General features: G+C 44.3%; 2 protein-coding genes across 3 annotated transcripts in view; one reads left to right on the plus strand and one right to left on the minus strand.

Annotated features, from left to right (window-relative positions):
- Nucleotides 1-12417, plus strand: part of klhl29 (kelch like family member 29) — a 91264-nt gene extending 78847 nt beyond the window's left edge. The window contains exons 4-5 of the mRNA XM_084314593.1: nucleotides 4069-4213; nucleotides 10562-12417. Coding sequence (XP_084170719.1) covers nucleotides 4069-4213; nucleotides 10562-10745 — 329 coding nt within the window. The 3' untranslated portion in view covers nucleotides 10746-12417. The remainder of the gene's footprint in view (nucleotides 1-4068; nucleotides 4214-10561) is intronic.
- Nucleotides 12418-17388: 4971 nt separating this feature from the next.
- atad2b (ATPase family AAA domain containing 2B) overlaps nucleotides 17389-24939 on the minus strand; it is a 236559-nt gene continuing 229008 nt past the window's right edge. For both annotated transcript variants that reach the window (XM_084314965.1, XM_084314964.1), the window contains exon 28: nucleotides 17389-20522. In XM_084314965.1, the coding sequence (XP_084171091.1) occupies nucleotides 20481-20522 (42 nt within the window). In that variant the 3' untranslated portion in view covers nucleotides 17389-20480. The remainder of the gene's footprint in view (nucleotides 20523-24939) is intronic.

Consider the following 24939-nt stretch of genomic DNA (forward strand, 5'->3'; position numbering starts at 1 on the left):
TCACAAATCTCATCACACCCACCCATCCATCCACATACACACACACACCATACATCACACCCACCCATCCACACACGCACGCACGCACACACACACACACACACACACACACACACACACACACACACACACACACACACACACACACACCATACATCACACCCACCCACCCATCCACACACACACACACACACACACCATACATCACACATCTCACACACACACGGCATGTGAGTGCTATGATGCCGTGTGTGTGTGTGTGTGTGTGCTCGTCCTTGCCAGTCCACAGCTTGGCGAGCTGGAATAGGTGGAGGTGGTGGAGAATGAATCCTTCACACCTCCGGAGGTGAGAGGCTAGTTAAACACAGCAGCACGCGCTGCACGGGAGACTGCTGCCACACGCTGCCAGGCTAAATCCAACACAGTGTCCCTCTAGAGGAGACCAGAGCGAGTCCAACAACCAGCTAAACTAAAGGAGAAGGGTCAGTAGGAGGAATAGAATGTGGTTCTGTCCCCTTGGGATGTTGAATTTCACAATTTAATTGTGAATCACTACTGTAGCGACAAAAAAACGTTTTCTAAAAGACACTCACAGATGCTCAGTAATACTGTCGCAAACAACATATTTTTTTTAACAGAAAACGGATTCTAGTACTAAAACCATGTCCAAACAAACACAAACAGCAACCATTAAAGAAGTCCATTTCCTGTATTCTATTTCTTTCTCTCTCTCTCTCTCTTGCCGTCTCCCTCCCCCTCCCTCCCACGCTCTCTCAGCCGAAGTGTAGGCAAGGAGACCTCAAATCAGTTTCCATGGCCTGTCTTGTATTCTCTATAATGAGGTCATCTCGGCAGCGAGCACCAAAACATGAACGCAGAAGACACTTCATAATAGGGAGCGAGGGGTTCAGGTAATAGGGAGCGAGGGGTTCAGGTAATAGGGAGCGAGGGGTTAAGGTAATAGGGAGCGAGGGGTTAAGGTAATAGGGAGCGAGGGGTTAAGGTAATAGGGAGCGAGGGGTTAAGGTAATAGGGAGCGAGGGGTTAAGGTAATAGGGAGCGAGGGGTTCAGGTAATAGGGAGCGAGGGGTTAAGGTAATAGGGAGCGAGGGGTTCAGGTAATAGGGAGCGAGGGGTTAAGGTAATAGGGAGCGAGGGGTTCAGGTAATAGGGAGCGAGGGGTTAAGGTAATAGGGAGCGAGGGGTTAAGGTAATAGGGAGCGAGGGGTTCAGGTAATAGGGAGCGAGGGGTTAAGGTAATAGGGAGCGAGGGGTTAAGGTAATAGGGAGCGAGGGGTTAACACTATGTGGACCGTCCACGAGTTAACTTGTGATTCGATTCCACCCATTGAGGACCAGAGCCACGAGTTAACTCGTGGCGAGTTGTTTTTGTTTTATTCCATATTTATAACGCTATTAACGTCGGCGATCGACATGCAGGACCTACCCACATATTTGATTTTCTAAACATGCAATACCGGCCAGATCCGCTTAGGGGCGCCATCGCTCCACTGCAGTATCATTGAGGGGATTGAAAAAAAAAATCTTTTCACTGTCTGTGGGCGGATCATATGACCCTCGGTTCCAAACGAAGACCCTCCATCTTTGATACCGTTACCGAACGCATATTTCAGCCTGGAATAATGGGATTTATGATTAGCCAATGGACATATCGATCTACCAGATTCCGATGACTAATGACGAAATGCTGCCGGCGATCACATGGGCTGACGGTAGGATACTATTCCCCCAAATAACAGCTGGATTGGACATTATTTTAAAACCTAACGTGATCGATCACTGACATTGGCTACCTGAACGCACACTGTATTGCTAATCAATAATACTAATCGGCGTTCCCCGCCGCCCCCATTTCATCCATAGATGCTCTGTAATAGTCCGGATGCTACGCAGTTTGTTTTATTTCATTCGTATATATACAGCAGAAATGGCGTTTGATATAACGGCGCCAACGTTTAGCCTATTATCTAGCTCCCCAGAAAAAAGATGAGACGAAAAGTGCGATAAACCTTATATTCACAACGCTATAAAATTACAACCAACCGATGGATTTTTATTTTCTTTAAGCCATTATGAAGGCACGGTTTATGCACTCAAGTGACAATGAGAATGGACGGATAGCAATACTATAAATTATATATATAGCTCTTAGAAAGTACATAGATTTGTAAACAAACCTCTGTCCTCTGGCCTATAAATCCGCGCAAGACTGGTCGCCAAAGTGTTAAGGTAATAGGGAGCGAGGGGTTAAGGTAATAGGGAGCGAGGGGTTCAGGTAATAAGGAGCGAGGGGTTAAGGTAATAGGGAGCGAGGGGTTCAGGTAATAGGGAGCGAGGGGTTCAGGTAATAGGGAGCGAGGGGTTCAGGTAATAGGGAGCGATGGGTTAAGGTAATAGGGAGCGAGGGGTTCAGGTAATAGGGAGCGAGGGGTTCAGGTAATAGGGAGTGAGGGGTTAAGGTAATAGGGAGCGAGGGGTTCAGGTAATAGGGAGCGAGGGGTTCAGGTAATAGGGAGCGAGGGGTTCAGGTAATAGGGAGCGAGGGGTTAAGGTAATAGGGAGCGAGGGGTTCAGGTAATAGGGAGCGAGGGGTTCAGGTAATAGGGAGCAAGGGGTTCAGGTAATAGGGAGCGATGGGTTAAGGTAATAGGGAGCGAGGGGTTCAGGTAATAGGGAGCGAGGGGTTCAGGTAATAGGGAGCGAGGGGTTCATGTAATAGGGAGCGAGGGGTTAAGGTAATAGGGAGCGAGGGGTTCAGGTAATAGGGAGCGAGGGGTTAAGGTAATAGGGAGTGAGGGGTTCAGGTAATAGGGAGCGAGGGGTTAAGGTAATAGGGAGCGAGGGGTTCAGGTAATAGGGAGCGAGGGGTTAAGGATATAGGTGACGCTCCTGCATAACAAAACAAACAACCAGACCAACAGACACACACAGATGGATGGACAGATAGACAGACACAGATAGATAGATAGATAGATAGATAGATAGATAGATAGATAGATAGATAGATAGATAGATGGATAGATATACACTGTAGCTAGATCGATCAATGGATAGATGGATAGATAGATACACTGTAGCTAGATGGATACACTGTAGATAGATAGATAGATAGATAGATAGATAGATAGATAGATAGATAGATAGATAGATAGATAGATGGATATTGTAGGATGGATAGATAGATGGTGAGAGAGAAAAGGTGAGTATTTCTCTTGAGAAGTAGGTTTGCATGGCTTCACATACTGTAGTACCCTGTCTGCTCTCTGCCTCAAATAAGTGTCCATCCGCCATGGAAGAAAACAAAGGACTTGTGTGTGTGTGTGTGTGTGTGTGGACGTTTGTGTGTGTTTTTACATTATTCATGTTGACTGCAAATTGGCCAGCTGTTGTTGAACGGGGAGCTATTGCTCCAGAAGTCCAGCGCTCCTTCCTCTCCCCACACAGTAGTAGGGCGAGCAGCTCCTGCTGTTTTATTATTTCCTGAACGGAAACATTCGGCGCCGTTGAAACACGGTTTTCATTTCGTTCCCTTCCCATCGTCTGTAATTCTCCAGCGTTGCTGCTTTTCTGCCTTCCCGGTGGTCCATACTGTATCAGATTGAATTATACAGTATGCACACTATGCAATATACCAACACTTCCCTCATGCAATTCCAATCCACACACAAGGTATTTTTTTCCTCGTTTACCTTGTGGATCTATGTCATAAGGCGTAATCCAATATGGAGACTTAACTCTTTTATAGTGCGACCAAATCCAAATAAATTTTGGAGGCTCAATGCAATAAAGCTGAGCTGATTTATGAACCTGGCTATTTCATGGGCTCCCTATTGACTCTTTCCTCCGTTTTTGTTGCGTCCGCCTTCCACATGCCTCACATACTGTACCTCCAACAAGGAGAAGCAGATGATAAGCAGAATGCCATTATGCGGAATGGTAATATTTTTACTGCGTGGGAGAATGGCTGTAAATGTTTTTTTTCTTGTATAAAATCTTTGTTCTCTCTCTTTCTATTTCTCTCTCTCTTTCTATCTCTCTCTGATTTAGATAACAAATATGCCCCGGCGGTGAGTCTGAACGGGTTTATCTTCATCCTGGGCGGAGCCTACGCTCGAGCCACCACCATCTACGACCCCGACAAAGGCAACATCAAGGCGGGGCCCAACATGAACCACTCGCGACAGTTCTGCAGGTGAGGAAAGGGTTAACGCCCTTCACACTTTGTTCCCCTCATTGTAGCCAGTGAAGATCGAAACTATCCGTAATTATTGGCCAAACTGCATCTGTTCTGTAGGTTCATGATCTTTGATTATTTCATTCCTTTACTGTTACAACCAATAAAGGTTAATGTTTCTTCATTTCTTAACTTCCATTTCTGAGAAAAATTTTCATATTGTAATATTGACTTGTTTCCGTGACATCTACTACAATACCTATAAGCCTCGCTGATCTTTGACCAATCACAAGACCGCAGTCTGAAGTCTGTGTCCCTTGTCTTCCTGATGCTTCTTGTTCACGATTGCACCGTTTGCCGCCATCTTTCTTTTCATAGGTTATTAGGAACAGCGACTTTCAAAAACACGGAAAAGTATGGCGTTGAGAAACAATGGGAGTCGGGTTAATCATGCGTTTGTAATTCATACAATAGTGTATTCTCTCTGTTGTCCTCGTACTAGAGAGCACAGACAAACCTCTTCCGTTACCGGGTCTCGGAGCCATCACTCCACTCCCCAGGTCTATATCAGAGAGGTTATTCAAACGTATTATTATTTTTTTTAAATCCCGGGATCAAGAAAATGTTATCTCTTAAATCTCTGGGCCCCGCCATGCGTTCTGGCTCTGGACCCACAGGCAGTATTTGAACATAGTCATCTTCAGCTGTTAATACTGATCCCGAATAGGAGGGTGTTCACTCTAAATCTCACTTTAAAACGGAGCTGCAGCCTCTGAACGACGGCCCCACCGCTGTGTCTCACAGCTGAATAGGCCCACAGCTGCTGAAGCACGGGAGAGAGAGAGGTGTGGTAGGTGTTAATATGTACTCCATTAATGATCGCATGGGACAGGAGCTATGAAACATTTCCTTCCCCCCTGGGGAGCCAAACAGGATAGAATCGGTCTGGTCTCAGGACACAGACTTATTAAAACATACTTGTACTCTTGTGGCGTAACCCAAGTAATGGTTTCAGGACACAGACTTATTAAACATACTCTTGTGGCGTAACCCAATTAATGGTTTCAGGACACAGACTTATTAAACATACTTGTACTCTTGTGGCGTAACCCAAGTAATGGTTTCAGGACACAGACTTATTAAACAGGGGCGACAGTGGCTCAGGAGGTAGAGCAGTCGTCTGGCAATCCGGAGGTTCCCGGTTCGATTCCCACTCCTGGGCAGCGTGTCGTTGTGTCCTTGAGCAAGACACTTAACCCCTAATTGCTCCCGATGAGCAGGTTGGCACCTTGCATGGTTGCCTCCACCGTCGGTGTGTGAATGGGTAATATGTAAGTAACAAATTGTAAAGCGCTTTGGATAAAAGCGCTATATAAAAAAGCAGCCATTTACCATTTAAACATACTTGTACTCTTGTGGCGTAACCCAAGTAATGGTTTCAGGACACAGACTTATTAAAACATACTTGTACTCAAGTAATAGTCTTGCAACCCATTCTTTAAGGAACCAGAGTCCAGGGCGATCTCATACAGACGCAGAGCTGCCCGCTCACTTCCCGTTCTAAAACCTCACTATAAAAACACCACATCAAGAACAGAAATAGTCAACAGCAGGTAGAAACACACTATTGGATCCAAACTCATGATTACCTGGCTCCTTTTCCTTTTTTTTACCACTTTTTCTTTATCGTTTTCGCTCTTTGAAAGTGAATTAATCATCCGCTCGTTGGAGCGCCTTCATAAGCGCTTGAAGAACATGGAAGATGTCAGGGAAGTGAATGAAGCGGATAAAGACGATGGTTAAACACGGGGAAAGGAGTTGATGTGAGACGAGCAGCAGGTACTCGTGTACCGGCTCCCGCCCCTCTCACCCCGGTCTCAGAGTCCAGGCCGAGCCAGTGAAGTGTGCAGTTTGGCCGGGATAATGAACACCCTGCTTTTCTAGGCCACAGCCCTTTTCATAGAAGCATCGACTTTGAAGAGCCGCTTGCAAAATGCGTTCGGGAGGCAATGGTAGACTCAGCTGTATGTACAGAATGTATAACATAAATCAAGTTGTCAGAATTATTGATAAACTGCTCCCAGGCAGGCAGCTGTTCCGCAACATTTAGCTTAAGTCTGACACACAAGACGCAGACGCTCGCTCACACACACACACACAAAAGTAATACACACACACACAAGACACATACGCTCACACACACAAGACACAAACGCTCACACACACACACACAAAAGTAATACACACACACAAGACACAGACACAAGACAGACGCTCACACACAAGTAATACACCCACACAAAAGTAATACACAAACACACACACACAAAGGTAATACACACACACACAAACAAAAGGAATACACACACACTCGCACCCAATATAAATTCAACTTGCACATACACATGCACTTATGTACGTTCACACAAACCAGCACAAACACACACACACACCACACAATCACATATACTGTACCAATATACAAAAGAAAACACGCACACAATCACTCGTGAACATGTACACTAGGGCTGTCTTAAATACTTCGAAGCTTTGTTCGATGGGCATGGGATTCGAATATGAAAATAAAATTAGATTATTAAAAAACAAAAAGAATGATTTTTTTCTTTTGCAAAATCAACTCTGCCTCTCTAAGTTGAACAAAGTGCTGTACAAGTCCCACAACATTAAAAAAGAAAAATTATCTCGGCCCCGAAGCTTCGATTTCCAAAAAAAAAAAAAACGAAGGTCAGCCCTAATGTACACACTCCATGGTCCCCAGTAGATGGTCAGCCCTAATATACACACTCCATGGTCCCCAGTAGATGAAGGTCAGCCCTAATGTACACACTCCCATGGTCCCCAGTAGATGAAGGTCAGCCCTACTGTACACACTCCCATGGTCCCCAGTAGATGAAGGTCAGCCCTAATGTACACACTCCCATGGTCCCCAGTAGATGAAGGTCAGCCCTAATGTACACACTCCCATGGTCCCCAGTAGATGAAGGTCAGCCCTACTGTACACACTCCCATGGTCCCCAGTAGATGAAGGTCAGCCCTAATGTACACACTCCCATGGTCCCCAGTAGATGAAGGTCAGCCCTAATGTACACACTCCATGGTCCCCAGTAGATGAAGGTCAGCCCTAATGTACACACTCCCATGGTCCCCAGTAGATGAAGGTCAGCCCTAATGTACACACTCCCATGGTCCCCAGTAGATGAAGGTCAGCCCTAATGTACACACTCCCATGGTCCCCAGTAGATGAAGGTCAGCCCTAATGTACACACTCCCATGGTCCCCAGTAGATGAAGGTCAGCCCTACTGTACACACTCCCATGGTCCCCAGTAGATGAAGGTCAGCCCTAATGTACACACTCCCATGGTCCCCAGTAGATGAAGGTCAGCCCTAATGTACACACTCCATGGTCCCCAGTAGATGAAGGTCAGCCCTAATGTACACACTCCCATGGTCCCCAGTAGATGAAGGTCAGCCCTAATGTACACACTCCCATGGTCCCCAGTAGATGAAGGTCAGCCATAATGTACACACTCCCATGGTCCCCAGTAGATGAAGGTCAGCCCTAATGTACACACTCCCATGGTCCCCAGTAGATGAAGGTCAGCCCTAATGTACACACTCCCATGGTCCCCAGTAGATGAAGGTCAGCCCTAATATACACACTCCCATGGTCCCCAGTAGATGAAGGTCAGCCCTAATGTACACCAGGGTTTCCGTTAGAAAAAATTGTTGCCGGTCTCAGGGTCCGGTAGATTTTTATCTACCGGTCAAATGAGAGAAATTCCGGTCAGAGTTTATTGAGCTTAAAAACAACAGGCTATATAAAGAATGACATCCTCAAGGCATGTAGATTTATAATATTTTAACTTAAAGCTAGGCTACTTTTGCGTATACAGTCATTATATTCCAAATAAAATAAGTCCAGAGACTCCGTGCTGCTGCCGACTTTAAATCAAATAGACCTGTGTCTGTGGGCAGTCGGCCCGACATTAATAAACAGTAGTCTGTTATAATCACATTTATGAGCTAACGAATTCCGTTATATTGGACATTTGTATTAATTATATCAAGCGAAGAACTGAGAAATTTGGCAGAGAGACGGCAACATTATCGTGGGTTTGCGTGATGTATATCTCCACCTAGTCCCAACGACTTGGTGCTGGTCATAATGTCCGGTGAAAACAACTCCCTCCAAGCACAACTTGACCACCCGAACCGTACCAAAACAGGCCAAAATTAAATAGCCCATGCAACGAACGATTCATTACATTCGTTTCATCGTTGCTCCACCAAGCAGCCGGTCCAACAATATCAGCGCGAGCGCCGCAGTTAGTTTGCAAGAAGCATCCAGCTGCAGACCCGCAGAGCAGCTTTCCAGGTCTGGGGACCGCACTGTGCCAGCAAAGCTGGTGGGTTCTGTGGGTCTGCAGCTGCATGCCTTCCGCAAATCCAGCAGCAAGCTCTCGCTGAGCGAAGCAACGACAACAAACGCAATGATTGTTTCGTTCATCGCATAGGCCACCCAACTCCAGCCCATCCAAATACAATTCAAATAATCAAACTGTGCCCAGAGGGAACTATTTTCACCGGACACTATGACCGGAGAGATTAAATTTGTCGGACTTCAACAGATTTTGCCAGTCAAATACCGGTAATTACCGGCTAACGGAAACGCTGATGTACACACTCCCATGGTCCCCAGTAGATGAAGGTCAGCCCTAATGTACACACTCCCATGGTCCCCAGTAGATGAAGGTCAGCCCTAATGTACACACTCCCATGGTCCCCAGTAGTTGAAGGTCAGCCCTAATGTACACACTCCCATGGTCCCCAGTAGATGAAGCAGCTTGTTATGCTGAGGAGCAGATGTACAGTAGCAGCTACTGTAGCAGCCTCCCCACTCGAGGGACTATTTATCTATTTATCCCTCCTCTCACATTTTGAGTACATATCCGTTTTATGTAATCTTCTGGGCTCCCATCAGTGTTTTGGTGCCCGTGCAGTTGGACCGTGCGCTGTGAGTGTGTGTGTGTCGTCTGCACCTTATGTAAATATACCAATCGCTCCAAACCCCACTAGGTTACAAAGCCCTAATCAGCTTACAGACAACTTTTAATCCTCCCTGTGCACAGAATCTTGTGTTTCTGTTTCTCATATCGAATGAGCACATTTGTAAAGATATTTGCCTACAGTTTATTTTCTTTTCATTACTTTACTCTCCCTCTGCCACAACGGCGGAATTGTAATTATTTTTCACAACCTCAGAAAGTGGTCTTATTTGGCACGCTGTGGTGGTTATGTGTCTTTGTTAAGCTCCGTCTCCTTTCTGATATGGATGTTTAATGACTTTTACCAATAACAACAAATTATTCACCGCCATGCATCACATGGCAAAAACAGTTCTGCTATAACACACAGTTTACAGGCGACTGGGGGTAATTAACCACCCGTATGTTCCTGTACCAGTAAACATGGAGAAAAAGGTTAATTTGGACTCCATGGCAACCCTGCATTTTTCCTTTCACGTCATCATTTCATTGTTTTCATATGTGCAACAAACTTAATAATCGAAAGTAACCGCAATTACGCTAAACAGACATCATTCCAGGGGTAAAGGTGAATGGGAACAATCACATGCTGTAAACAAATATTTATTGAACTTTGCACTCTGTATGCTAAAGTTAACTGGCCGTCCTTGACTGCCCGTAGACTGCTTCATTGGTACACCTTCATTTATAAAGCAATTATTGGTCAGCTCCCTTTTTACCTCGGTTCATACCTCACCATCACATCAAACCCATTTTACAGCTTACGATCCCAGGACTATTTATATGCCTCAGTACCCAGAACCCGCACAGAGTTTGGGAAAAGGGCCTTCATGTTCTCTGCTCCCTCTGCCTGGAATGGACTTCAAAAAACGTTGAAACTGCAGGCCCTCACTACCATATCTGATTTTAAAGTTCAAATTAAGGGCATTTTAAAGAATGAGATGGGAGAATGTCGCTGCTTCACTGCATAATGTGCTGTTATATTTTATGTTTTTAACCTGACCTTCTCTCCCCAGCAACCTCCTGCAGGGCCTCACCTTCCATCCTCTTTCTACCTTTTTACCCTACCCTCCAATCTCCCCCAATCCCATTCAATCTGATTTGCTGCAGCTCAAATGTATCCCCTTGCCCCACTTTGCCTTTTATGTCTTTGTCTGTGTTTTGTGTATGTTTGTTTTTTGTTTTTGCTGCCATTTTGGCCAGGTCTTGCTCGAAAAAGAGATATTTGATCTCAAGTGACTACCTGGTAAAATAAAGGTAAAATAAATAAAAATATTTTGTCTGTGTGTGTGTACACAGTGCAGTGATCGTGGACGGGAAGATCTATGTCACTGGGGGCATCGTGAGCAGCGAGGGCCCGGCGCTAGGCAACATGGAGACGTACGACCCTCGTGCCAACAGCTGGACTCTGCTCCAATCACTGCCCTGCCCGCTGTTCAGGCACGGCTGTGTGGTCATCAAGAAGTACATCCAGAGCGGCTGAGAGCGGCTCAAACTGGACCGGATCAGTTAACGAGTCTGGTCCGGTCGTCTTGGACACACACTCTGTGCAGCTTTGGGACTGGACAGTCAGCAAACCCCCTTTTGGACGTTGACGATGCCAGCATCCGGCCGTCCATTAACTGTTAACTGTCCCCCCCCCCCCCCCCTCCCCCCCTCTAAAGGCCCTAGTTCCTGTGCAGAATGTACACACGCTCGACCACTCGGCTATGTCAGGCAACGGTGTCTAAAGCTACCAGTACTGTATGTATCCTGGTTGTGTAGGTTCCCCCACCTCTCTCTCTCATATACAACGGGTACAGGGACTGTCCTGAGTACATCAGCTCCTGTTCTGTTTGGATCAAGTTGTTGTTGTTTTAGTTCTTGTTGCCCCTTTTTCCTCTCTCAAATTTGATTAAGCTCATCCCCCTGTTTTTAAAAAGTATGGTTTCCCCACTATGTACGGTGAAAAGACATCACAAGCCTGGTTTCGTCTGTTCCCGTGTGATATCGGTTCGGTTTCTTTCTGGTTGTTTTGGTTTTTTTTGTCATTTGATAGAGCTTTTATTTCTTTGAGTCTTCTCATTACTGACCTCTACAGGACAGGAGTAGTTAAGTGTCTGTCCCCTGGAGATGGCCGGGTTTGGGGTTCAGTTCACCGTATTATTAGAAACATATCAGGAAAGAAATCTCTTGGCGAAGCGTTAAGGCTTTACTCGGCAACAACAAAAACAATCACATTATTAACTGCAAGTGACCTGTATTTTAATCTTTTCATTACAAGAGAACCATCAAATCTGAGGTCGCGTAGGGTAAGAAACTGATGTCTAATCTCAAAGGGATATCAGATGAAAGTGTGGCAGTGAGGTAATGAGGGGGGGGGGGGGGAGACTTCCTGTTCTGATGATGACATCATCAGCGAGATGTTCAAAGAAGTAAGGGTTCTTCCCTGCTAAAGCACAAATTATCACCTGTCTTTTGTTCCATTTTGTTCTCGTTTATCTTTTCATTAATAATTTCCCTGCTCCCATCCTTTTTTTGTTTTGTAAAAAATAAAACTATTAAAAAAAATACATGCATTTCATCATCGCAACCCACGGAAACGTCAGAGTCGGGTTGTCATTTCTGTAAATATGGGAAGAAAATGTGTATATTTTAAAACCTGAAGGTGATTATGTATAAATGTTTTTAGAAAAAAAATTGATAGGTTGGGACAAAAAAATAAGGTACGTCTGTAAATCTGTACCCAGAAGGAGAAATTAACAATTGTTATTATTGAAACATAATACATATAACAGAATATGAACCAAACTGTTGCAAGCCTTCTTTTTTTTCTTGTACAGATGTACTATGAAGATTGACCTGGTATGGCGGAAACTGTCACATTTGGTAACGCTTTAAAGCTGTACCGCTAATGTGGTACGAGCCTTTCCCTGACAGCTTTCCTGATTGGCCACAAGCCAGAGCCACGCAGAATGCATCACATTGCTCAGTACTGGGGCTCTGCTGGCTGACTATTCATCTCAGAAACACTCACATCACATTACTCATCGATGTCAGAATTCAAACAAAATGTTAAGTAGGATTAGTTACCTACTGCAGGTTTAAAGATCCCCTCCACTGTATTTTAAACCCTTAAAAATGTTCTATATTGAATAACAGTTTCTATAAATGTTTTTTCCTCCAAGTTGTTCAATAAACTACTGAAAATGGCATAGCAGCATCTCTACAACTTTACCCTCACTGACGATGTAAGGTTCTATGAATATGCAAATTGTCAACAATGTGCACATGTTATAAACTGGGGGCTGACATGAGTGTGTTATTTTCACTCCAAGTCCCATTCGATTCATCATGGCAGTCCCCAGTATAAGCAGACATTTAACAACTTCCGGGTAAGTGTTTGACAAATAAGTGGTCTGGATTTTATGTTTAGGTCATATAGAATGCGTCTGAGTAAGTACAATCAAATGACATATCATACTAGGGCTGACCCCGATTAGTCAACTAATCAATAGAAAGGAGCTGTAGTCGACTGCCAACCTCTTAGTCGAATGCAAAAAATATATAGTGGTGGACAAAATTATTAGAACACCTGACATATCTGAAAACATTGACCTTTTCTTCCCTCCAAAACATGATTTAATTTCCTAATGTTCATGAAACATGCAGATGGTTGCTCTGAGCAGAACAAATATCAGATGAGGTGAGTCCTACTGTTTTTATACACTTAACTTTAATATTTGGTACGTCCACCTTTTGCAGCAATTACAGCAGCACATCTCTGGCATTGTGTCAATATGTTTCATGAGAACTTCAACACTAATGTTATCCCATGCCTTCTGCAACTCAAGCCAAAGGCTGTACAATAGATCTGTCCAGTTTATTGTCTAACTCACCCCAAATTTGCTCGATAGGGTTGAGGTCCAGACTTTGACGGGGCCAGTCCGTCATTTTCAATGTTCCAACAGATTCCTTCTGTTCCAGGTAGTTCCGGCAATAGTTAGAAGAATGTTTAGGGTCGTTGTCCTCTTCCAGGACCAATAAGACGACACCCAGATGGTACTCTGTGCCTCACCAGAATGTTGTGGTATACTTTAATATCCATGATGCCATCCATTTTCACTAGGTCACCTGTTCCTGAGGCTGAAATGGCACCCCACACCATAATACTACCCCCTCCGTGTTTAACTGTTGGCAACAAACTTGGACTCATCAATCCACAACACTTTATACCAATCTTCCTTTGTCCATTTCTTATGTTATTTAGCAAATTTCAGCCATTTCATGAGATGCTTCACTTGTCTGAAAGTTTCTTTTTCCTACCTCTCCCCTTTCGGTTCTGGTGTGAATTGGTGGCATCATCATGGCGGTCTAAAGTGTACTTTACAGTGCTTGGACTGTGAAGGAACATGATTGTGTGGCATTGACAGTGAAATAGGCCTAGATTGTTTTTTGTAAGGAAAATTACGTAAATCTCCTTATGCCGCCTCTATTCTATGGTTTAATGCATAATGATGACTTTGTATATATTTAATTAGTTTTATGGGTATTTTGATGGCCAATTGAACTGAAACCTCTTAAATATGCCAAGTGTTCTAATAATTTTGGCCACCACTGTATATATATAATTATTTTTTATCCTTTGCAAAAAAGTTGCTATGACAACACTGACCCATCCCTAATTGTAGGGATAATCTACACTGAATCAGCATTGTCCTTGTTGTACAGCCATGAAGACCAGTTGCTATGTATCATTGTGTCCATCATTTCTTTCAACCAACTGTTATGTTACAGCCCTTTACCCTTAGACCCACAGGGGTCGTAACATAAATGGGGGCTCGTCCGGGATATTATCAAAGTACAATGTCACCATGCCTAGCCTCATGCCAGAGAGTGACTGAAGTGAGAAGCCATGTTTTAACAGGTGTGTGGTGATCCATGATTGGGTGGTGGGTGATGGTTACTGATTGAGTCTTGAAACCCATCCTTTTGTGCAAAAGCTAATGGGGATCCTAAATAAACAAACATAAACACCAATCGGTGGTGTGCTGCTAATGGAAGGGCAGGCCTAGCAGGGACCAATGGTGGAGGACGGGTTCTGGCTGGAGGGAGGAAACAAAATGGAGAACAAGACACACTGGGGAAGCACATACATCGGGATGTAACAACAAGGACTTTTACATAAATCCATATATATGAAACATTCTTGAATGCTTTCATTCTTAAGTGGCAAAATGATTCCCTAGCACCTCAAATATTTTACATAATGTAATACAGGAGAGCAGTGCAGGAGTGACTTTCTTTTCAAACGTTCATGCTCGTCTCAAAGGGTACCCATAGCGATCTAACCCAAGCAGCTCTTCTACCATATTAGCATGGATTTTAAAATTATGTTCTTATGCTCTTTTCAAGGTCACAATCCATCTATAGTTTAGCTAAAATTGCAGTTTTTCAATACAGGCCTTGCAGGGACAGTTTGTGTAGTTATTTCTTCCAACATGGCTGCCTGTAACCACTTTCAAAATACTTAATTCCTGTGCAGCAATAGAGTAGGTAAAATACTGGAAATGCATGATATTACTGTTCGACAGATGATGTAATAAACACAAAATAATTTTTCTGATATATTTCTCATATCAATAGTAACTTTCTTCCAACCATTATAATATCAACAAATGTAATAATCATCTTGTAAACGAGTCACAGTGGAACAGTAATACCTCTCCAGTGTTTTACCTACTCTACCGCTGCACAGCAATTAGGCATTTTCTTTTGAAAGTAGTTACCATGGTTCTGGGGAAGGCATCTACTAGCAGGTTATGATCAAGAGTTCTGCCTCTGCCAAATACACTCCACAGCACTTCACAAAATAAACCCCACACCACTCCACAAAATTACAATTTGCACCTTTATTCAAGTATATCACAGCAGTTTTATTTTATTTTTTTATTATTTTTTTTAGAAATACAGTAAATGTTTCATCTCAAATATAACTTACACTAAAGTAACACAAATGGGAAGTTAAATACGCTCATTAACCAAAACAAACAAAAGAAAATACACATGACAAAGTTATGAAAAAACATTTGACTAAATAAATTGTCAAGAAAAAAAAGGGGGGGAAACAAATAGTGAAGAAAAAAATACCCATTCTCTCTGCATACTGGGACTAATTAGCCTCAACTACCAGACAAAAATTGGTTGTTAGTCCAAAAACTGACTACAAATTTATAAGCAAAAATGTGGATCAACAATGTATGACATTTCACTACCCATATCGTATTACTCCCAAATATATTTAAAACTCATAAAAAATTAAGTCTTTTGGCAGAAGGTGGGCACAACGTGAACAAACATGAAACAAAATAATAAAGAAGAAATTAAACCATTACATCCTCTGGGTGACACACTTTTAGGACTAAATGCAATTTTGATGTGAAATTCAGTCGAGCCTCATCCAGTATGCCACAGTCCAATATATAACCACTTGGAAAAACATCAGGAATAAAAACATTTATTCCACAATGGAATAAATAGAGGGCATGTGTCGCGTATTGAACCTGAGAGACGTGTTAACCCTTTATTCCCCCTCACGCGCACAAAACAAACCTGCTACACAAGCGCTATGCATTTATTTCAACAAAAAAGTAACAACTTTCCCCAATTTGCTTCTAATTTTTAAATGTACAAAAAGACAATTAACTGAATTAGATGTAAAAACATGTTTAATAATATTAATAAATAAAAAGTAAAAACAATTGGGAGCACTGCCAAAAGAAATGAAAGAAATTTGCCAACACAATTGGGATTGATCAAATATGTCAAGACAACAGAGTTTGATCAAATAAACGAGTGCTTGTAGTGGCAGAACAACAGCGGTTCCATGTGTGAACGATACAGAGAGCGGGGCTCTCTTGGTAGCCTGTAAGAAAGGTGTACTGCGATCATCGGACAAGAAACGCTTGTAAGAAAAGTGTACTGCGATCATCCGACAAGAAACGCTTGTAATAAAAGTGTACTGCGATCATCCGACAAGAAACGCTTGTAAGAAAAGTGTACTGCAATCATCTGACAAGAAAAGCAAGCTGACTTTTATCCCTACTCCACGTCAAGGTACAAAAGAAGGACAGAAAAGTAAAACGTGCAAGTCCATGAAATGTCCTTACAATTAAATGCAATAATTTGCATCCGGCTCAAATGCATTTTTTTTTAAAGTTAACAAAAACAATAATCAAGAAAAAGATAATAACTCAAAAGGAAAACAAAACAACCTCTTGGATTACTGCAGCGCTGTGGTTACTGGTGATTATGGAACCTTAAGCTGGTAGATGTTGTAACAACAGTACAGGCATGTTTATTTTTATTTATTTTTTGTGGAACAAATACTGTCATGTACCCAGTAAACGGTTTTCGTCTTGCTAGCATTTTCTAAATAAATTAAGCTGAGGTAGCTTCTGGTTCTCTATCTCTGCAGTAGTCCCAATGCTAACTTTGTCCAAAAAATGCTAGTTTGCATATGGTATTTTTTGTGTTTTATTCTTTTCTTTCCTTTTTTTTCTTCTTTTTTTAAACAACACCTGGAATCCAAGAGAAGGCAGAGGTGATTTCGGGGTGGTTAGTGACACACCAGAGGTCTGAGTTTGGGATCAGTAATTCAAGGAGAGAGGGAGGAGACAGGATGGACATCTGGTCAGAATATGGGCATGGAAATACCATATATAAAGTTCAGAAGGCTGTAGTAAATACTAGTGATGTACTACAGGTAGGTGTGGGCCACAGCAGATAAGAATCCCTGCTTCTCTCAAGATGTTCAGGAAAACACAAATGAAAAAAAAAACTTGAGCATATCTAAATGCATAAAGAAGTAATGTAGTGTGGTTTTTTTTTGTTTTGTTTTGTTTTTTCCCCCCACCATAACAATGGGCACTGCCTAGAATGGCCTTGTTCATTATCGGATTAACAATGCATGCAGAGAAGAAAATAAAAAATCCTTTAAATCGTTTCCAAAACATTGTATATATATATATATATATATATATATATATATATATATATATATATATATATATATATATATAAAGAATAATAAACAAGTAGAAAATTATTATCAAATAAATGAACAACATAATACATAGGTTACCGTTATGACCGTCTTAATGTGTTTTCATAGTTCAGTGTGTGTACCTGTGGAATTGTATCGACTCGAAACAGGCACAGTTGCATCAGAGCTCAGGGGTAAAAACTTGGCACAATGAATGCTGTGACTGACTGGTGACATTCGCCCCAAAGTAGGGCTGAACAATTAATCCAAATGTTATCGAAATCGCAATATGGCCCAGTGCAATATCCAAATCGCAGGAGGCGCAGTCATTGTTAAAACCAAAATACCTGTCTAAATGTTTGTATTTTGTAAAGTATTGTGGCGCTGCAGAGATGTCCCAGCCTACACATTGTACTCTACAGACTTAAGAAAAGGTCTGTTTGGTACAGATACCCGCAAACATCATACCATAACCATTTTATATTTGTCAATGAAAATAATAATAATGACAAAAATGATCATTCCCTCTATTATTGTGAATCATATCGCAATTGCAATATCAGTCAAAATAATGGCTATTGGACATTTTTGTGGTTGGTTCAGCCCTAGCCCAAAGCAGAAGAAAAGCTGGTGTGCAGGATTTGAGCAGACAAAGATACATTGGAAAACATTTTCCAATATGTTAGCTACTGGTAAGCTGGATTTATCACGGCTGCCTCTAGAGAAGCCTAGAACATGGGACGTCACACAGCCAGAGGGGTTCAATCAAGCACACCATGTGGTTTTCCCAAGTAATCAAAATGTATTCAATTCACGTTTTACCCTAGGCTGTAGGAAATGTCATCAATTACATATCTACGCCCACATTAATTTGTTGCTGACCTTGTGGTCAAATTTCTAGGATACAGTATTGTGTTGTTTTAAAGGACCATACCAGTTGGATTTTTACCCCTTTTTGCCCCTTACCAGATTGCCCATTGTGTTTGTAGGTGTATATGGTGTGTTTGAGGTGAACACTGCCACTGATGTTGAAAAGGGGTGTAAAATACTCCATGAGACCTGAAAGTTGTAAAGACTTTCGCTAACACTACAAAAAGCCCTGCACGTCCAACTTCAGCATTCATGTGGGTGTGCTTGCTATTAACCGAGTGCTCCCCTGTTGATTTGAATGGCGTGTAGCAGAGTAATACCGTAACGTAAACGGCACCGTGGTCTTCACCAGGATGAATGACCTCTTCCTAGTGACTTTCCCATTTTATGGAGTATATTTCCACCCCTTTTCAACATCAGTGGCCGTGTGAAAAAAGTAGGCTGAGATCTAACGACCAACAAGCGCTGGTGACAGAGAGAGAAGTGGAAATCAAACCGGTACGGTCCTTTAAGTGATCGCCAATGCTTAGGGCCCAGTCATCACTCGCTCTCGCCAGAAGCAACTGCTAACCACAAGGAGTAGCTCACCTGTTGAAAACATCACATGGTTTCATTTGAGGTTTCAATAAGGCACATGCTAAGGCAGTGCAAAAAAAAACAAAAAAAAAACGGTTTCATGTGTTCAATTTGTACCGCTTCCAGTTACTTCAGCTAGGGGGTCAATAGAACAGGCCATGGAGCAGCGGGACAGCTTGTGTGGGAGAGAGAACATTTACACGGGCATCCAGCGCCGCCGCAGACCATGTGGTCCACAGCAAGCTGCCGAGGCCGTGTACAGTAAGTACAGTAAGCCAGAGAGAACGGGTCTGAATGAACAAGCTATTCATAGCCGACCTTCAACTCACACATCCTCCTTGTTGTTCATAATATCGACACGGTATCTCGGTATCAAGCATTGTGTCGGGTAATTAGCGATTTCCAAAGCAGATGCTTGCTAATAGAGGAGTCATACAATCCATCCTATTGCTCGATGTGCTGCTGCTGCTGACGGCAGGAGTTTATGTTCACTTTAAAAACGTTCCTTTTGTAAACTATTCTGGCGGCCGGCTCAGATACAGAACTAATAATCAAGTGGGGGGGGGGGGGGGGGGCAGCCACATAGCAACATGGCGATGATAACTGGCTGATGATGACACGGCACTGGGAGCGGAGATGGACTCAACAATGTGCTTCAATGATTCAGAACACTGTCCTCATCTCTCTCTACTGTAGCTGCAAACCACATTCACACTTCTGCTGGTGAGGATCTGTGCCTCTGTGTGTGTGTGTGTGTGTGTCTGTCTGTCTGTCTGTCTGTGTCTGTCTGTCTGTGTCTGTCTGTCTGTCTGTCTGTGTCTGTCTGTGTCTGTGTGTCTGTCTGTCTGCCTGTCTGTCTGTCTGTCTGTCTGTCTGTCTGTCTGTCTGTCTGTCTGTCTGTCTGTCTGTCTGTCTGTCTGTCTGTCTGTCTGTGTGTGTGTGTCTGTATGTGTGAGTTCACAATGAAGTGTTAAGTGTGTGTGTGTGTGCGTGTGTGCCTGTGTGCACGCACTTCACCAAGTGCCACAACCTTGCGCTGTTTTTTTCCTGTATTGGTGTATTGTGTATGAGTATGAGTGTAAGTGTGTGTATGTGTGTGAGTGTATGTGTATGTGTATGTGTGTGTGTGTATGTGTGTGTGTGTGTGTGTGTATGTGTGTGTGTGTGTGTGTGTGTGTGTGTGTGCTTGTGTGCACGGCCAGCTCCTCTTGAGAGGCTGGCCAGGTTTTGCGATATGACATCACCCGGTCAGTCGGTCAGTTGATTTGTCCGTCTGTCGAGTTAGAGAATCCCGAGAGCAGCATGGAGTAACGATACAGGATCGCACCGAGTAGCACCAGGGTCGCCCCGTTGATACTGGCATGTGTGCAGTGTGTGTGTGTGTGTGTGTGTGTGTGTGTGTGTGTGTGTGTGTGTGTGTGTGTGTGGTGTGTGTGTCCAACGAGACACCTGGAGTCTTGTTGAGTTTGGTTGTGTAGACTGTGTCTGGACCTGGCCAGGTTCCTGAGACAATAGCACCATAGAATGTCTCCTCCTCCTCCTCTCCTCTTCGTCTTGCTCCAATGAAAGAGGAGGGGGGTTTGCTCTGTGTGGGTTTAGGGGCTGCTCTCCCTCTTCTAGCTTTAGTCTCTGTGTGTGCGTGCGTGTGTGTGTGTGTGTGTGTGTGTGTGTGTGTGTGTGTATGTGTGTCTTTGTGGTCCCAAGTCTGTTCAGGATCTACCCGACAAAAGGCTCTTTCCTCTCTCCGTCTCACAGGAATGTATCGAAGTGCTGGACGCGATCCTCCATCTCCTGCAATGCACACAAAAAAGTACCGGTCAACTTTCTAAAAAAGCATGCAAAAAAAATTACAAAGTTAAATCATTTACAAATGTTTCAATATTACTTAGAAGTTTTTCCTTGTGGCAAACAACAACTTTTCAGTATGATGGATGATGTCAAATGAGCCAGAGCCGTCTTAGCGCTGGTGGAAATGAGGAAGGCCATTTCTCTCAGCGTGAAAACAACAGAGTTTGACACTGACTCAATTTGAACAGCGCCACGGGCAGAGAGATGGATGTTAACCTGCAGTAGACCATGATTAATGTGCTGAAGATGGTAAATACACACACACACACACACATACACACACACACACACACATTCATTTGAATGGCTGAGTCAGTGTAAAAAGGCTTCACACGAAAGTAATCAATTCACTTCAACTTTGAAAACTAAAAGTGAAAACTACCCGACACACGCAGTACAACGGCTTTCCCCCCGTCTTAAAAGCAACGTTCCGAGTCGAGCATTTTTTTCAAAGAAGCCTGAACAGCTCATATGAAGGTTTTAGAAGTATAATTATTTTAATTGCTTTATAAGAACAGTACATTGAGTAGAACTCTATCACACAAGATACCAGCGGTCCTAAATTGAAAAATTTGCATAATTATCTAAATGACTTTCAGAGGTACTTTGAAGAGCCTACTTTCACAATGCTACTGGTGCCTTAGATTAACTAATCAATTGTCAATGTATATTTATCCTTTTGAACAGATGATATGGTGCTGGTCGTGGGAAATAGAAGAAATGTGTTTAGTCTTCACGTCCAAATCAATGTGCCAAAACGCTCCATAAAAAAGTACTGTGTGAGTGCTGTTTTAAAGAGAATATGCCTTCCCTTTCAGCAAAGTAGTTTGTCTGGTGTACAAGGGGGGTAATCCAATTCTAATTCTCACAAAATTACTTTTCTACTCGCAACACTGAGCAAATGACACACGTTGAAAGCGGGACACACACACAGGCGCACGGGACTGCAGACTTGTAATGTTCCTTACGGCGGCGCGGCTCACCTAAAATGGCATTTTATCAAATCATCTCGCCGCCGCGTTGGATCTGTTTTAGGACGCAAACCATCAATAGGAACCAGTAATCACCCTGCTCACTGGAAGAGAAAGGTTAGCGTCCTATGAAAGTGAAACTAAAAAATGTGATCCATTACTTGCGACGCTGTGTGGTTACGATGCAAATTATAGCCAATATATCTTTCAAATTATCCTGCAAAAGCACATTGATGCCATAGGCCCAGGATATTTTTGCTGCATGTAATTCTGACGAATTTGATGGATTTAATAGCACCTTCAGCACATTTAGTACCCTATACGATTAACTACCTGTCCTTTAGTGCCAGCATCAGGCCAAACCTTCTATATTAGAATCAGTGCATCTCAAAGACCTTTCATCCAAATCTTTTCTAATTTGCTGTGCTCATTCATGACCCCTGGAGGAAGAAGCCTGATTTTGGTGACCATGTGACCTTTCCTCTAGCGCCACCATCAGGCCAAACTTTACATTTTCATATGAGTCATACAGTCATATGAGGTATCCAGAGATATGTCTCCTCATGCAACAACTTTGCTATAAGGACATATGAAGTCCACCGTATTAGAATTTCCACCATCTTGATTGGAAAAATACTTGTTTCACTAACGTCTTCAAATGTGTCATTTAGATAATTGATAGACCAAACCGTATGTGGAAATTATTTGTTACTTGCGAATGCTGACTTCAACCAAACTTGACAAAATGTGTTTTCATTACAATAGTAAGAAGGCCTGTGAAGTTCTGAGTTATCTTGCCTCATGGTGGCGCTATTCTCATGAAACTAAAAACATGAACTACTCCTCAGTGGCTTGGAATAGGGGCGTGGATTGAGGTTTTGGGCCACTCAGGATATCTGTATCCTCTGTTGGCCACCGACAGCACATGTCTAGTTGCTTGTACAGTATGCACACATTCACACCATAGAACCTGCACACAGTGCTGTGGGAAAGGAAGCAAATCTAGAGACGGACAATTGAAGCTTTTTTCTTTCTCAATTTAAGCTTTAAATTCCTCAGGTACAGCCAGTGAGGTCTGCGTGGGTATTGGCTGCTATTCAGCTCGACACACACACACACCTCACTGCTACCTCTCCTCTCCATGCCCACCTCACTGCCACCTCTCCTCTCCACCTCACTGCCACCTCTCCTGTGTGCCCACCTCACTGCTACCTCTCCTCTCCATGCCCACCTCACTGCCACCTCTCTTCTCCATGCCCACCTCACTGCTACCTCTCCTCTCCATGCCCACCTCACTGCCACCTCTCTTCTCCATGCCCACCTCACTGCCACCTCTCCTCTCCACCTCACTGCCACCTCTCCTGTGTGCCCACCTCACTGCTACCTCTCCTCTCCATGCCCACCTCACTGCTACCTCTCCTCTCCATGCCCACCTCACTGCCACCTCTCTTCTCCATGCCCACCTCACTGCCACCTCTCTTCTCCATGCCCACCTCACTGCCACCTCTCCTCTCCACCTCACTGCCACCTCTCCTGTGTGCCCACCTCACTGCTACCTCTCCTCTCCATGCCCACCTCACTGCCACCTCTCTTCTCCATGCCCACCTCACTGCCACCTCTCCTCTCCACCTCACTGCCACCTCTCCTGTGTGCCCACCTCACTGCTACCTCTCCTCTCCATGCCCACCTCACTGCCACCTCTCTTCTCCATGCCCACCTCACTGCCACCTCTCCTCTCCACCTCACTGCCACCTCTCCTGTGTGCCCACCTCACTGCCACCTCTCCTCTGTGTGCCCACCTCACTGCCACCTCTCCTCTGTGTGCCCACGTCATTGCCACCTCTCCTCTCCACCTCACTGCCACCTCTCCTCTCCACCTCACTGCCACCTCACTGCCACCTCTCCTCTGTGTGCCCACCTCACTGCCACCTCTCCTCTGTGTGCCCACCTCACTGCCACCTCTCCTCTGTGTGCCCACCTCTCCTCTCCACCTCACTGCCACCTCTCCTCTGTGTGCCCACCTCACTGCCACCTCTCCTCTGTGTGCCCACCTCATTGCCACCTCTCCTCTCCACCTCACTGCCACCTCTCCACCTCACTGCCACCTCACTGCCACCTCTCCTCTGTGTGCCCACCTCTCCTCTCCACCTCACTGCCACCTCTCCTCTGTGTGCCCACCTCACTGCCACCTCTCCTCTGTGTGCCCACCTCATTGCCACCTCTCCTCTCCACCTCACTGCCACCTCTCCACCTCACTGCCACCTCACTGCCACCTCTCCTCTGTGTGCCCACCTCATTGCCACCTCTCCTCTCCACCTCACTGCCACCTCTCCACCTCACTGCCACCTCACTGCCACCTCTCCTCTGTGTGCCCACCTCATTGCCACCTCTCCTCTCCACCTCACTGCCACCTCTCCACCTCACTGCCACCTCACTGCCACCTCTCCTCTCCACCTCACTGCCACCTCTCCTCTCCACCTCACTGCCACCTCACTGCCACCTCTCCTCTGTGTGCCCACCTCACTGCCACCTCTCCTCTGTGTGCCCACCTCACTGCCACCTCTCCTCTGTGTGCCCACCTCACTGCCACCTCTCCTCTGTGTGCCCACCTCATTGCCACCTCTCCTCTGTGTGCCCACCTCATTGCCACCTCTCCTCTCCACCTCACTGCCACCTCTCCACCTCACTGCCACCTCTCCTCTGTGTGCCCACCTCACTGCCACCTCTCCTCTGTGTGCCCACCTCATTGCCACCTCTCCTCTCCACCTCACTGCCACCTCTCCACCTCACTGCCACCTCACTGCCACCTCTCCTCTGTGTGCCAGACTCAGACTCCAGCCTGCAGGTCCTGGCACCTTGTCACTCCAGCCCACACACAACCAGACACTCTCACTAACGCACGGCCAGTCTTTTCACTTACTCTCACTTTGTCAGCAGCCCTGGGAAGAGGGCTTTTAAGTAACACTGTAGGAGAGGGTGTGAGAGACAACTACTCTCTAGCGCTCTGCAGTTCCCCACTCAGTCTACACATCATCATCATCATCATCAAACCTTTATTTGAATAGGCAGGTTAATTAAGAACAAGTTCTTATTTTCAATAACGGCCTATTTGAGGGTAAAAAGCCCCCTAGGGGAAAGGGGATGGGGGATAAAATAAAATAAATAAAAATAAAACACAAAGGAACATTATTAAAAAGGCAGGACATACATACAGAGCAACAACTGAACTGAACAACAACTGGCGGATAACAGAACAATAGTGGCAGCATGGTGTTAGCACATGGAGAAACATCTACATGAGTGCTCTAGGGAGTTTGTTAAAGTTTCCTTAAACAATCGAATTGAAATAAACGTTTCCATATTTAAGGTTTTTTTGTAGTGTGTTCCAG

The sequence above is a fragment of the Notolepis coatsorum genome (assembly GCF_963971535.1).
Source record: "Notolepis coatsorum genome assembly, chromosome: 5".
NCBI classification, from domain to species: domain Eukaryota; kingdom Metazoa; phylum Chordata; class Actinopteri; order Aulopiformes; family Paralepididae; genus Notolepis; species Notolepis coatsorum.